General features: G+C 43.7%; 1 protein-coding gene across 1 annotated transcript; it reads right to left on the bottom strand.

Moving 5' to 3' along the window:
• Window positions 1-7,961: 7,961 nt before the first annotated feature.
• Window positions 7,962-13,763, bottom strand: LRRTM1 (leucine rich repeat transmembrane neuronal 1). The gene has a single exon (XM_039333712.1). It carries the CDS (start codon window positions 12,258-12,260, stop codon window positions 10,599-10,601), a length of 1,662 nt encoding a protein of 553 aa, XP_039189646.1. The 5' UTR covers window positions 12,261-13,763; the 3' UTR covers window positions 7,962-10,598.
• Between the last annotated feature and the right edge of the window lie 2,259 nt (window positions 13,764-16,022).

Genomic DNA, 16,022 nt, shown 5'->3' with positions numbered 1-16,022 from the left:
TTACTAAGGCTTTATAAAGCAGTATCATGCTTTACATGGTTTTGATTCTGTGCCTCTGTTTATACAACCAAGGATGGTATTAGCATTTTTGGCTGCTACTGCACACCGCTGGCTCCTGTTGAAGTGATTGTCCACTAAGACTGCAAGGTCTCTCTCATTATTGGGGACATGAAATTATTAGTTATTTTAGAGACATCCTTAGGGATACGAAAAGCGCTACAGATAGTCCTTGACTTACAAACATTTGTTTAGTGACCGTTCAAACTTACAGCAGCAAACTGAAAAAAAGGCCATTTTTCATACTTACAACTGTTGCAACTACTACCACGATTCCCTTAACAACTGTGACAGGAAAGGTTGTAAAATGGGAGAAAGCTCACTAGGTCGAGAACTATCCATAATAACAAAGGTTGTTTAGACAGGCAATTTGTCTACCAGATAATATTTTTAAAAAGTAATAAAACAAGATAAGGAATTGCAGAGAAATTGAATTAATTTTGGTTCCCTTCTCAGTGCACCAGAGATGGGCAGATAAATATTTCTAAACTATTTTTTTTTTTAAAAAAAATGATGCCTAAATGGTGAAGGTAAGCAGTGGCGATAAGAGACAAAGGTGTACATTTTACTGATAAACCAAAAACGGATCCTGGAGTGCAGAATGTAGTATCCATTTAAGGCTCCTTTCAAAACTTAGCTATGAAAGTATTATTATTATTTTTTTTTTGACAAAAAGAATACCCAAGATGTTTCAGATATCGGTTCCCGTATCATAATGTTGGGAAGAAGTCAGTATAATGTAAAAAAATATTTTTATTCTGCAAAGGTAAACTCTTTTTTAACCAAGTTTTGAAAGTGTCAAAAAGTAGGAAGACTTGAAGACTTCGAAAAAATAATCCCTTCTCAACAGAGAATAAAAAATAACAAAATAACAGAGTGGGAAGGGATCTTGGAGGTCTTCTAGTCCAACCCCCTGCTCAAGCAGGAGACCCTATATCATTTCAGACAAATGGTTGTCCAATCTCGTCTTAAAAGCCTCCAGTGTTGGAACGAACATTCGCAACTTCTGGTAGCAAGCTGTTCCACTGATTAATTGTTCTGTCAGGAAATTTCTCCTTAGTTCTAGGTTGCTTCTCTCCTTGATTAGTTCTCATCTGTTGCTTCTTGTCCTGCATTCAAGTGCTTTGGAGAATATTTGACTCCCTCTTCTTTGGGGCAGCCCCTCAAATATTGGAAGACTGCTATCATGTCACCCCCTACTTCTTCTTTTCATTAAACTAGAATTAATTTAATTAATTAAATTAATTAAACTAGAAGTGTTCCTATGGCACAACAACTGGTTAAACATCTAGAAAAGAAATAGGAAGCACGAACAGCTTTCCCCTCCTCCAAATGTAAATATTCCTCATTTGGGGGGGGGGGGTTTGGCTGAGGCCAGAGGTAGGCAATCTTCACTCTTTTATGACTTGTAGACTTCAACTCCCAGAATTCCTGAGCCAGCCATGCTGAGGGGAAAGGGAGAGGTTTCCAAACTGAGCCATGCTGGCTCAAGAATTCTGGGAGTTGAAGTCCACGAGTAAGAAAGCGGCCTAGGCCTAGGCCAGGGGTAGGCAACCTTGGCTCTTTTATGACTGGTGGACTTCAGCTCCCAGGATTCCTGAGCCAGCCATGCTGAGGGGAAAGGGAGAGGTTTCCAAGCTGAGCCATGCTGGCTCAAGAATTCTGGGAGTTGAAGTCCACGAGTCACAAAGAGGCCTAGGGCTAGGCCAGAGGTAGGCAACCTTGGCTCTTTTATGACTGGTGGACTTCAACTCCCAGAATTCCTGAGCCAGCCATGCTGAGGGAAAAGGGAGAGTTTCCAAGCTGAGCCATGCTGGCTGAGGAATTCTGGGAGTTGAAGTCCACGAGTCATAAAAGAGCCAAGGTTGCCTACCCCTGGCCTAGGCATTGATGCCTATAAATTCTATGTTGTTAAGGATAGCCAAGGCAGCAGCCAAGTCTGCTGACTGAGATCAAATTATTTCAGACTGAAACAAACAAAACCATAACACCCAGGAGCTGTAAAAGCATACGTTTGTACTGAAGGAATGGGCATTGAAGTGTTAACCACAGCTCACTTGTCAATGGACGCTCAGCAATGAATGCATATCAGAGAAGGAGGCAGAGATTTTGAAATTCATCCATCCGTCTGTTATAAATGCAAGGTTTTTTTTTTTTATGCCTTTCAGGGATAATGTTTTCATTTAAAAAATCCAAAAACAGTGTCATCTATTGACCCAGAGATTTTTCTTTCTTTATTTTATTTTTTTAAAATCCCAAGCTTTCTGACAGCTTAATATTATCCTCAAATTTGCAGATAGAGAGGGCAGCTAAAACCAGAATGAGGAAAAAACAGCTTCGGAGGCCTGCTGCGTGTCACGGTTCGGTTGTAATTTGGACCAAAGCTTTCCTGGTTTTTTTTTTTCTCTCTTTTTTTGTTTGTTTGTTTGTTTTATTTTTGGCTTGAAATTAAGGCAAAGCTGAATGAACAGGGCTGGGGAAGAAATGGTGGATTTGGAATATTAGAAAAAGCATCTTTTGGAAGGGAACACAAATGTTTCTTCTGATGCATCAAGAGCCCTTGGTTACACAGTGTGCTTTCTCTCTCTCTGTTCCTCCTCTGATATCACTAGTTCTGTTCTTTTGACAAAAGCACAAACAATCGAGCATCACTTGGCGAGCGATGTGACATTACGCCACTCTCCACCCAAGAATTCTGAGGCTGCCTGAGGAGAATGCAGAAATATGCAAAAATATGGGAGAAAGAAATAAGGGGGGGGGGAGGTATTTAGCCAGGACAGCCATTTTTCCTTAGTGCAGAAAAAATATTTTCCTTCTCTCTCTCTCTCTTTCTCTCTTTCTCTCCCTCCCTCTTTCTCCCTCCCTCTCTCTCTCTCTCCCTCTTTCTCCCTTCCTCCCTCTCTCTCCTCTCTCCCTCTCTCTCCCCCCTCTCTCTCCCTCTCTCCCTCCCTCTCTCTCCTCTCTCCCTCCCTCTCTCTCCCCCCTCTCTCTCCCTCCCTCTCCTTTTCTCTCCCTCTCTATCCCTCCCTCTTCCTCTCTCTCTTCCTTTCTCCCTCCTCTCTCTCCCTCTCCCTCCCTCCCTTTCTCTCCTCTCTCCCCCCCTCTCTCCCTCCCTCTCCTTTTCTCTCCCTCTCTATCCCTCCCTCTTCCTCTCTTTCTTCCTTTCTCCCTTCCTCTCTCTCTTCCTCTCCCTTCCTCCCTCTCTCCCTCCCCTCTCTCCTGAAAACCAATTTTTGGGCCTCTGTTTTGCAAGTTCCATGAAGAGACACTGAAATCAGTAGCTGTTTTGGATCAATATGAGTCTTGAGTCTTGAAATACACCCTTCCCAGTAGAGTAAAGTACACATTGCTCTTTCTGTCCCAATTGTTCTCTATCTCGCTTTCTCTCTCTCTCCCCCCCCCCTCATTTGGGTTTGTATTTTAACACAAATTAACTTAAATAAAGATCTCTTGAAGTTTGTGGATCAGAATGTCTGTCTGTCTGTCTCAATCTCTTCTCTCCCTCTCTCTATCCATCCATCCAGCTGTCTGCCTCTCTCTCTGTCTCTCTCTCCATCCATCATCCATCCCTATCTGTCTGTCTGTCTGTCTATCTATCTATCTATCTATCTATCTATCTATCTATCTATCTATCTATTGCATTTCATCAAATTTTGTGGTGTAGTGCTTTTGCTTAGAACAGATTGATGAATGCACCAGGCTGCATTTCTCTTTTAGATACTCTGTGCTTTTTTTTTTTTTTTTTTAGCTCTCTTAGAAATGAGGAAAGCATGAAAAGAATGAATAAAAATTACCTGGCCTAATGATGAAACTAGAGCAGCCACAGGCGATCAATATTAGAAAATGTGAATGGTTACCAAAAAAAAAAAAAAAATGGGAAAGAAAAATGGAAAGTGAGGGACTGAATACCAAAGAAGGTGTGATCTTAGTGCAGCATCACATCAGATACAAGCACCTTAAGGGGGGGGGGAGGAATTGCATCTTGTATTAACTGAGTTTTTCTTACCAACCAGTCCAATTCCTGCTTTGCAATAGAATATTGCATTATTTTTCACAACTCTACTTTTTTTCCTACAGTTTTTCCTCCTCCTCCTCCTCCTCTTCTTCTTCTTCATACTCTTCCTCTTCCTCTTCCTCCTCCAGTTCCTCCTGCTCCTCTTCCTCTTCCTCCTCCAGTTCCTCCTCTTCCTCTTCTTCCTTCTCCTCCTCCTCCTTTTCCTCCTCCTACTCTTCTTCCTCTTCCTCCTCCTCTTCTCCTTTTCCTTTTCCTCCTTCTTCCTCTTCCTTCTCCTCCTCCTCTTCCTCTTCCTCCTCTTCTCCTCCTCTTCTTCCTCTTCCTCTTCTTCCTCCTCTTCTCCTCCTCCTTCTTCCTCCTCTTCCTTCTCCTTCCTCCTTCTCCTCCTCCTCCTCTTCTTCCTTTTCTTCTTCCTCCTCTTCTCCTCCTTCTCCTTCCTCCTTTTTCTTCTCCTTCCTCCTCCTCCTCTTCCTCCTCCTCCTCTTCTCCTTTTCCTCCTTTTCCTCCTCGTCTTCCTCTTCCTCCTCCTCCTCCTCCTCTTCTTCCTCCTCCTCCTCCTCCTTCTTCCTCCTTCTCCTACTCTTCTTCCTCTTCCTCTTCTTCCTCCTCCTCTTCTTCTCCTCCTCCTTCTCCTTCCTCCTCCTCCTCCTCCTCTTCTTCCTCTTCCTTTTCTTCCTCCTCTTCTCCTCCTCCTCCTTCTCCTTCCTCTTCTTCTTCCTCCTCCTTCCTCCTCCTCCTCCTCTTCTTCCTCTTCCTCTTCTTCCTCTTCCTCTCCTCCTCCTCCTCTTCTTCCTCTTCCTCTTCTTCCTCCTTTTCTCCTCGTCCTCCTCCTTCTCCTCTTCTCCTCCTCCTCCTTCTCCTTCCTCTTCCTTCTCCTTCCTCCTCCTCCCCAAGTCAAAAAACAGTCCAGTTGCCTTTTGAAAAAGCACCTTTGAGCCTTACTCCAAAATCCTTTTTCTTACCACAGAAAAGCAGCCACCCCCCCTCCCCCCACACCTTTGTCTTATTTCCTGAGCTAAGTGGCAATTCTCAGAGACCTTTGCTTGCACGACCAAGCCCAGAGCCTGTGGATTCAGTTCTAAATTTATCCCTTTCCTGACCACTGCCATCTTCTGCTTGATTTACGACATCGTTATTCCCGCTCATGAAATGCAAATACAGAGTTACCCATGGTAGCAATTCTCTGAAACTGGTGGTGGGGTAGGAGTTGTATGTGCAAAGACTCTTTGGTATTGCAAAGAGGGCTGTGCAGATTGTCTTCAAGTTGCAACGGTTCGTTTAGCGACTGTTCAGCGTTACAACGGCACCGAGAAAAGCGGCTTACGTCCGTTTTTCACACTTAACGACCGCTGCGGCATTCCCCAGGGTCACGTGATCAGAATTCAGACGCTCGGCAACGGACTCCTATTTACGACGGTCGCAGTGTCCTGCGGTCACATGACCATCTTTTGTGACCTTCTGACGAGCAAGGTCAGTGGGGAAGCGGGATTCACTTAATGACCGTGTCACTAACTTAACAACTGCAGCGATTCACTTCAAAACCGTGGCGCGAAAAACCGTAAAATAGGGTAGAACTCCCTTAATAAGTGTCTTCTTGAGTATGGAAAGCAATGTCGGTCGTAAGTCAAGGACCACTTGTAGATATGAAGCCTTCTCAAAAAAAAAAAAAAGAAAAAAAAAATCCCCAGAAAAACTCTTTGTTTAAATGCAGTTTAAACTTCTGCTTGAGCAGGGGCTGGACCAGATGACCTCCAGGGTCCCTTCCAGCTTCTCTTCTACTCTACTCTACTCTACTCTATTCTCCTACTCTACTATCCTGTCCTGTCCTGTCCTATCCTGTCCTGTCCTATCCTATCCTATCCTATCCTATCCTATCCTATCCTATCCTATCCTATCCTATTCTAATTTCTTATTCCATTCTATTCTATTCTATTCTATTCTATTCTATTCTATTCTATTCTATTCTATTCTATTCTATTCTATTCTATTTCCATTCTCCTATTCTATTCTATTCTATTCTATTCTATTCTATTCTATTCTATTCTATTCTATTCTATTCTATTCTTATTCTTTCCTGTTCTTACTTCTATTCCATTCCATTCCATTCCATTTTTTCTATTCTGTTCTGTTCTGTTCTGCTCTGCTCTGCTCTGCTCTACTCTACTCTACTCTGTCCTGTCCTGTCCTATCCTATCCTATCCTATTTTATTCTTTCAAGTCATGATCAAATGTCTGCAGTCTTCTTTCAGGCTATCTGAAAATGAGGCTACCTCTCTTGGTCCTCAATTTTAAAATCATTTCTGCCCTTAATTTCCATGAGAGCGGAAGTAGCAGCTTCCCCCCTCTCCTTGGTGTCAGACAGACACCACTAGCAATGCAAGAAATTGAGACAAGTTGTTGTTGTTTAACTGATCCCATGCATTCAAACTTATCCTATGCAAAACCTTGCTGTTTTTCCATTCTGTTACACTTTCATTTGATCCAAAACAGCTTTGAAATTTACTTGTTTCTTTCAGTGAAATGATAAGAACAAGCCCCATAAGGGCTGGAAGAGCAGTTTACGATTATTTTTAGCACATTTTAGGTCTCCAGGCTGAGAGGCAAAAGGAATGAATTCATCACAAAAACCTGGATACACACACACACACACAGAGAGAGAGAGAGATCCACCTAAATGTAAGGGAGAGCAAGGTCATTTTACCTACTCAAATATATATATATATATATATATATATATATATATATATATATATATATATGAATGAACATTTCGCTCCTGCATACGTACAAATGCAAATTCTTTCCGGATAACTTTATTTTAATCGATACACGCTGAAACATTACACCGAAGGTGTCCAGTTCCATACAGCCACATCTCTTCAGGCTGGTGAAAATGACTTTTCTACCAGCAATTCATTCCTCTAGCAGCTGGAGGCCATAAGAAATATCCCTGTGGTCCATTTTGGAGAGAGAGGGTGAGATAAGCTTGATTTTAGAGAAAAAATTCATTGAGAGCTTTCTCAAATAACATGCCCTTTTTAATAAATGTGCAAAGAAAAACCTCTTCTGAACAATAGGCGAAGTTATTCTCCCCCTCCGCTACCTATCGTTTAGGCACATTTTGTTATTTCTTCTTCGTCTTGATGATTTAGTAACGGATCACCCTTGTTTCCATGATTTGATTTGCTTTGAGGCAGCATAGAATGCTTTATTTTATTTAAAAAAAAACACGTTTGATATGTTCAATAGTTTTGCAGTCTATCTGGGGGGGAGGGCTTAATTCCTAGATGAAGTAGCATGCTAATTATTGAATCAATAGAGAAATAAGTAAATGGATATGTGACTAAGGGTACCCAGAAGTTAAAAAAAAGTAGATTGTATTTGTTTAAGGCAGCATACGGTGCTTTTTATATATATATAAACTTTGGATGCGTTTAGTAGTTTTAGAATCTATCTAGGGGGCCTTAAGTTCATAGATGAATTATCAATGTAATTGATTGATCAATAGATACATAAGTAGATATAAGATTAAAGCGGGCCAGAAGTAAAAACATGGATTTTTGTTGCTTTTGAGGGAGCATACAATGCATATGTGTGTGTGTGTGTGTGTGTGTGTATGTATAATGTATATGTGTGTGTATGTGTGTGTACACACACACACACACACACACACACACACAAACAAACTTTGGAAGTGTTCAGTAGTTTTGCAATCTGTCTAGGGGTTTTTAGTTCTTAGATGAATTAGCAAGGTAATTAATTAACCAATAGATATAATAATAAAAATAATGATGATGATGACGATAATAATAATAATAATAATAATAATAAATAACAACAATAATAATAATGTTGGAAGGGACCTTGGAGGTCATCTAGTCCAACCCCCTGCTCAGGCAAGAAAGCCTATACCATTTCAGACAAATGGCTGTCTAGTCTCTTCTTAAAAACTTCCAGTGTTGGAGCATTCACCCCTTCTGCAGGCAGGTAGTTCCACTGATTAATTGTTCCAGTGAATAAATATATGATTAAGGGTGCCCAAAAGCAAAAAAAAAAAAAAAAAAAAAAAAAAAAAAGAAAAACCAAAAAACTGGATTTTATTGGCCTTGAAGAACAGCAATGCTTTTTTAGATATATAAAAACTCTGGAAGTACTCGGTCGTTTTTGCAATCTATCTCGGTGGCCTTAGTTCCTAGATGAATTAGCAATGTAATTGATTGATCCATAGATAAGTAAATACATGTATGTTCAAAGGGGCCCAGAAATAAAAACCATGGATCTCTGGAGCATTGTAAGAGCTGTGTGACACCCACAGTATCAAAGAAGGAAGCTTGCTGTGGGAAATCAAATGGATATGATTCCTTCTTGGTGCTGTGGGGGGATAGATAATTATGCATATCCCTCAGAAAAAAGTAAAAAAAAAAGAGAGAGAGAGAGAGAGAGAGGTATATTCCATCTTTATTCCAGCAGGAGGCTGTCCATGATCGTGCTACAGAACAGCAAAGCCATTAGTGAAATATAGTGTAGCAAGTAGTGGGGGGGAAATGCACATTTAATCCGAGGTGGGGCTTTGCCATGTCATTTCAAAGCTCCTTGGATCACTTGGTGGGAGATCAGTAGCTTCTTGACGGTGCCAAAAAGTGTCTTGGAGAACTCAACTGTTGTCAAAAAAAAAGAGAAAAAAAAAACCTCACAAGACCAATTTTGGGGGCAGGCATAAGGAAAGTTCTGATTTACAAGGCGTTGGTTGTCTTGTTGGAGAGGAGAAAGGAACAGGGCAAGAATGAGAAGGGAAGTCTGTCTCAGCCCAGGCAGAAAGTCTATCCTTCCTCCTTCAAAGCAACGACATTTTAAGTTAATTAAATGGAAGAGAATTCCCCAGCCTTTGCATCTGCCGTTTTTTTTTTTTTTTTGAAAACGCCAACCCAATCTGTCTGTCTGTGCTACCAAATTTCCCCCCTCCTTTTTTTTCATCCAAATACGAAGACATTGATATCAAGCTGAGTGTGAGTGACACCTGTCTTCTCTTGTTTGCATTTTTGTTGTTGTTGTTGTCTTAGTTTTTGTTCAAAAGCAAGCAGCAGCCTTAAAGAAGTGCCCGGCTCCTGGAAGGGTTTAAACGATTGTTTGCTGACTTGGTCGTAAACAGAAGCAACAGAGAACAGTTATCATCCAGACCTTTTTGAAAAAAGGACAGGAAAAAAGGCAGTGAAATAGCTTTGATGATCACCAGGCTAACAGTTGCTTCCACTTAGTTATACTAACGGTTAGAACGACAAGTAAATTGTGTTTCGTTGTGTGTTTTTTTTTTGGTTTTTTATTATTATTTTAAGCATATCAATTAGCCAGGTATCAGCCTGTCGATTAGGCGACGGGATGCAGGGGTCTATTTGAATCTTTCTGGTGAGAAACTAAGATCAACCCTAGCTAAATGCGAATTGTCCTATGGTCAAAGGTGGCCTGCTGGATTAAGATTGCCCCGAACCTTTGTGAACAACACAAATCAAGAGTTTCCCCCCAGTGCAAATAGGTTTGTGGTCTTGCCTCAATGCTCGGTAGGCCACATAGTTTAAAATTCTGCATCTCTCTGAGCTGTGCAATTATGAGTATAAAATCTGAAAAATAGGGGGTACCCGAGGAAAACAGTGCTAACTCCATCCCACATCTCCAATGGTGAAACTTTGATGGAAATCATTTTGGTTTTTTAATGCAAGCTGAGAACACAAGGCTTTGGGTTGGGACGGGGAGGGGGGGTGTCCTAAATAAATTTTGGGGTACCTTTGCGCCCAAGAGACCTGTCTTTTGAACACGGGGCAAAGCTGTGGGAGGTGCAAATTAAGAGTGCATATAATGATAGATTACATAGCAGACTGAGATCAAACACACTGTTTTCAACATTGTGCTATTGAATTCAACAGTCACATAGTACAACTAGCCACATAATTCTCAACCAAGCCATTCCTTTCCTTTAAGTTTCTGTTTCATTATGGCTTGTTTTGGAGCCCAGATTTTGCAGTCTGGGTGAGAGAAATTAAATCCACCTTCCCATCCCAACAGAGTTAAGAATTCAGATACTGTACAACAGCCTGTAAAAATTGTAAATGCTATTTTTGCTTTTATTTTTTTTAAACATTTTTTTTTTGTGGTGGTGGTTTTACAAAAAAAAAAATCAGCAATTGTTACTTTTTTATTTTTACACTTGCTTTTTCTGATTATCGACCGATCTTTCACAGAGAGCTGTTATAGGAAATAAACTCATTTCAGAAAGTTGAACGTCTTGAAGGATTTTAGCCACAATAAAGCTAACGTGTTCTGTCTTTTGGGACAGCTCCTTTTTTTAAAAAAAAAAAAAACCCAACAAAACAAAAACAAAACATTTTCGGCACACAAAGGTCCTGATAAGCTCAAGTCAACCCTTATTGAACTGTCTTTTTTTTTTTTTTTAATTTGACCACTGCTGTTTGGTTGCACACACCAAGTGAAATTTCCCCCCCATTGGAGGGGGAAAAAAAAATAAAAATTAAAATCACACCTCACATTCCCTTGCTGGCTGCTGGTGGCACGTACAGGATCCATATTCGTTTATAATCACCAGAGCTCCTTCGAGGTGGTTGGGTTTGTAATCAACGTAATATTCCTGGGCTGACATGGCAGCCATTTGATGCATAGTCTGTTTTTGTTTCTGCTTCCGACGCTGGGTCACAAAACACTGCCTCAGTTGCCTGAGGCTGACGGGGAAACACTTCCAGGAGACGTACAGTATCAAAACCACAATGAGGAAGGAGAAGATGAGGGCCATTGTCCCTGTCACCACCTTGTGGATCTGGACGGCATTCTCAGTCTTCTCGTTGGGGACGGTGAGGGTCACAGCGTCGGTGGTTCCATCCCCTTCGGTCTCCCGCAGGTCAGAGTTCAGAGTTGAAGGACTATAGCCGGCGGTCGGGTCGCTCTGGTTGACCACGGCAGAGAGGAGATCCCCATTGGTGGTGAGGTCCGTCGCATCTTCACACAAGTGAAAAGCATAAACAGCATCCAAGACGTCCTCGCCCTGTGCGTATTCAGGGGTGGCACAGAGCAAGTTGTTGTCGTAGCGGCCTTTGAAAGTGCTGAGCCAAGACGCCAAGGCGCAGATGTTTCGGCCGCAATCCCAGGCGTTGGCCGACAGGCTGATGCTAACCAGAGACTTCCAGGAATCGAGGATCCTGGAGTGGATGTAGGTGAGCCGGTTGGAATCCAGTTGAAGGGACTGGAGCTGAGGTACGCTTTCGAAGACGTGAGGTTCAATGTATTCGATCTCGTTGCCGGAGAGGTCCATCTTTTCCAATTTCCATACCCAGTCCAAGGAATTCACCACAAGGGTGACTTTATTCCTCCGGAGACAGAGAGAGTGCAAAGAGAGCAACCTGGGGAAGTGGGCCAGGTTGACTTTCACCAAGTCGTTGTGCTCCAGGTGCAACTCGGTGAGTTTGAACAAGCCCGCGAAAGAGTTGCGAGCCAGGCTCTTCAACTGATTGTATCCTATGTCGAGAAACTTGAGGCTGCGGCAGTCTTGGAAGATCCGAACAGGCACGAACTTAAGGGCATTGGACCGCATGTGCAACGTGGTGAGCTTGCGCAAGCCGTGGAACAGGTCCGGCTCCAAAGCCTGCAGATTGTTGTAGGATAAATCCACACTGCGCAGGTTTGGCATCGGCCGGAAAGTGCTGTTGGACAGTTGGGTGATCTTGTTGGAACTCAGCGTGAGCTCTTTCACTCGCCGGAGCTTCTGAAAAGCGTGTGCCTCGACGGAGTAAAGGTGATTGTGATCCAGATAGAGCCACGTGAGTTGTGTTAACCCAGTGAACTGTCCGTCACGCAGCTCCGAAAGGCTGTTGTACCGCAATGACAAACCCATCACGCCCGACAGGCTGTGCGGCATCTCGGTGAGGTTCAGCGACTCGCAGTACAAAAGCCTGCCCTCGCACCGACAAAGCTGCGGACACCCAGTGTGCACGGCTGGAAGCATTTTTAACAAAACACCCAGGCTACACAGGATCAATCCTGGGGGCTTTTTCAGCAGCCAGTTTAAACAGACCCCAATGAGAAGGAAATCCATTAGCGAGAATATCCCCAAATGTGCTTGAGAAAGTCCATTGAATCTTTGACTTGGTCCCTTGCTTTTCTCTGTATAAATTCTACATCCCACCATATGTCAGCGAAAGGGCAAGGGGACGGGCACAGGCAAAAATAAGAGAGTCATCAGGCCAAATCTTGGGCTTGGTGAGGCTTTTTGGGGGGGGCATAAATGCAGCATGCAAGACTCTGTATTACAGCCTTTTAAAGTTCAGAAGCATTCAAAAGGTACACGAGAATCTGTCCATTTTTAGATACCGCGGCAAAGACGAAAACAATTATGGGGGGGGAGGGAAAAGCACCCCTCTCCACGAGAGAATGAAATTAAAAAGTGTCTTACCCACCCTGTTGCAGAGATTGACAAGCTCCATTCAGCAGCTTCCTTTGTGTTTGACTTAATTATATGCAGGGCTTAAAAAGAGCTCTCTGTTGCTACAAATTCGGACGCTTTCAGCTTTTGGCTGGCAGGCGCACAATGTCTACTTTGCTTCATCTCGGAGGGCGAGAGGCATGTCCAGCTATCTTTTTTTTTCTTTCCTTGCTGGGTTTTTTTTTCTCTCTTCTCTCCTTCCTCCTCCTTATTTGGAAGCTGACTCCCAGCACCAAGTTTGAGAAGTACGGGCATCACCACGGTTGATCGTCCTTCCTTCCATTCTCTTCCTCTCCCTGTCCTTTTTCTCTGCAGTTCGTACGGGGTGTCGGTGTCGTGATGAGGGAGAGGGCAGGAGGGGAAAAAAAATACACCTGAGAAAGAAGGAGAGACCCCCTTCCAAAACTCTGGACAGCTCCCCAGCATCCGACAGTCCCTTTAGCATCCTTCATTGGAGAGGAACGGCGAGCATCTTTGTACGAGGCAGCTTAAAATCCATCTTCCAACCGGACGGGCTCAAAATGGCTAGATTTTCCATTCCTGCTTCCCTTGGCTTGTCAAGAAGATGCTTAAGAGCAGAGGGAGAAGGGGTGAAAAAAAAAGAGAGAAAGCCAGAAAGAGAGAGAGAAAGAGAGAGAGGCTTCCTTGCAGCCCCAGTAGGAAGAAGCTACACTTGCAGAGGGTCCTGCTGCTCGCTGAGTGTCGTAAGCCGTTCACGATCATCACAGCCTGCGCTGTGCTTCACCAGAGACGGGCAAATGGGAAAAGGGGTGGGCATAAAACCAACATTTTAGTCGAGCCAGTAAAGGGAGATACGTTCACTGATGAAATGGGGGGAAAAAAAAGGCTTCAGCCCTGCTGGCTGTTACCCCAACATATGCACACATGCATGGCACACACACAGAGCAACAGCTGCAGTAGCAAAAGGGAGCCAGCCATTCCGTGCCCCCTCCACCCCCTCCTTCCCCCCCCTTCTCTTTTGTCTCAAGGGTCCAAGTGCAAAAAAGGCCAGGTTGGCATTCGGACGTGGGTGGGTGGAAACGTGTCGTCTTCCTTCCAGCGTTTCAGGAGCACCATATACTGCACTGCTGGGATTGGGTTTGGTGACTTGAACCCTCTTCGACTTTTTCATCCCATTTCACTTCTTACGGACAAGCCTGTGTGTTGGTGTGTGCCTCTCTCTCCCTCCCTCCCCTCTCTCTATTTCTCCCTCCCTCCCTCTCCTCTCTTCCTCTCCTCTCTCTCTCCCCCTCTCTCCCTCCCTCTCCCTCCCTTTTCTTCTCCCTCCTTCTCTCCCTCTCTCTCTCCCTCCCTCTCCCTCCCTCTTTCTTCTCCCTCTCTCCCTATCCCTCCTTCTCTCCCCCTCTCCCCTCCCTCTCCCTCCTCTTTCTTCTCCCTCTCTCCCTCTCCCTCCTTCTCTCCTCTCTCCTCTCTCTCCTTTCCCTCTCTCCCTCTCTCCCTCTCCCTCCTTCTCTCCCTCTCTCTCTCCCTCCCTCTCCCCCTCTTTCTTATCCCTCTTCCCTCTCCCTCTTCTTCCCTCTCCCTCTCCCTCCCTCTTTCTTCTCCCTCTCTCCCTCTCCCTCCTTCTCTCCCTCTCTCTCTCCCTCCCTCTCCCTCCCTCTTTCTTCTCCCTCTCTCCCTCTCCCTCCTTCTCTCCCTCTCTCTCTCCCTCCCTCTCCCTCCCTCTTTCTTCTCCCTCTCTCCCTCTTCCTCCTTCTCTCCCCCTCTCTCTCCCTCCCTCTCTCTCCCTCTCTCACTCTCCCCCCTCTATCTGTCCCTCTCTCTCCCTCTCTCTCTTCCTTTCTCCCTCTCTCTCTTCCTCTCTCTCTCCCTCTCTCTCTCTCTCTCCCCCTTTCTCCCCCTTTCTCTCCCTCTCTCTCTCTCTCTCTCCCCCTTTCTCCCCCTTTCTCTCCCTCTCTCTCTCTCTCTCTCTCTCTCTCCCTTTCTCTCCCCCCCCTCTCTCTCTCTCTCTCCCCCTTTCTCTCCCTCTCTCTCTCTCTCTCTCTTTCTCCCTCCCTCCATCCCTCTCCCTCTCTCTCTCCTTTGCCGGTGTTTTGTTTTGTTTTGTTTTCCTTTGCACAAACGGAAAAAAAAATGCTTGCAAATATGATAAGGTGGAGATTTTGGAGATGATGCCTGTTGGGTTTTCTCTCCCTCATTTTTTTTTTTTTTAAAAAAAGGTGTTTAGCATATGCTGTTGCTAATGGCATCTTTGTGACCAAATTTGCAGGGATATCTATACGGGAGCATACAATTGACTTATTCAGGCATTTAGGAGGCTGCGTTGATGAATCGGTCTAACCATTCAGCTTATTTTGTGGGTCTGTGTGTGTGTGTGTCCCCCCCGTGCGTGTGTGTGTGTGTCTTTGTGTGTGTGTCTTTGTGTGTGTGTGTGTGTTTCAGAGGAGGCTGAGAGGGCTCTTGGCTTTAAAAAGGAAGGATGAGACCTCCAGACTTCTAAAACAGTAGGGCTGGTTTGTTAAATGGACCCAAAAACGCTTGTCGACTAATTTTTTTTAACATCATTAGCTCTAGAGAAAGCCGCTGTTGACAATCTGGTTTTTTTTTTCCTCACCCCCCCCCCCCGTTCTTTAGTGACTTTGAGAAGAAGGTACCAGCTCTGTTGCCACGGCTGTGAAATCCGCTCCTAGGGCCATTTAGCAAACACGTCTCAAATTAACCAGCCGATTTAAGTTTAAACATGCCTGAATGCTCCATCCCAAGGCATTGGGTTACCTTACAGCACGCAGAAGAAAATAGCCCTTTTAATTCATAACAGCGGTGTGTCCTCCCCCCCTCCCCGTCCCCAGAGCTGTTACATTGAGGAAAATAGGATTGAAGATATCTTGTCTTTTAATGTCCTGCTGGCAGAATAGAATAGAACAGAACAGAACAGAACAGAACAGAATATAGGAAAGAATAAGAATAGAATAGAATAGAACAGAACAGAACAGAACAGAATATAGAATAGAATAGAATAGAATAGAATAGAATAGAATAGAATAGAATATAGGAAAGAATAAGAATAGAATAGAATAGAATAGAATAGAATAGAATAGAATAGAATAGAATAGAATAGAATAGAATAGAATAGAATAGAATATAGGAAAGAATAAGAATAGAATAGAACAGAACAGAACAGAATATAGGAAAGAATAAGAATAGAATAGAATAGAATAGAATAGAATAGAATAGAATAGAATAGAATAGAATAGAATAGAATAGAATAGAATAGAATAGAACAGAATAGAATAGAATAGAATAGAACGGGACCTTGGAGGTCTTCTAGTCCAGCCCCCTGCTCAGGCAGGAGAACCTATACCATCTCAGACAGGTGACTACCCAATCACTTCTTGAAAACCTCCAGTGATGGAGCACCCACGATTTCTGGATGCAAGCTGTTCCACTGGTTGATTGTCCTCCCTGTTAGGAAGTTTCTCCTTAATGCCAGGTTGCTTCTCTGTTTGG

This window comes from Crotalus tigris, unplaced genomic scaffold (assembly GCF_016545835.1).
Source record: "Crotalus tigris isolate CLP2741 ecotype Arizona unplaced genomic scaffold, ASM1654583v1 scf7180000024506.7606697, whole genome shotgun sequence".
NCBI lineage: Eukaryota > Metazoa > Chordata > Lepidosauria > Squamata > Viperidae > Crotalus > Crotalus tigris.
This window is presented reverse-complemented; position numbering and strand designations above follow the sequence as displayed.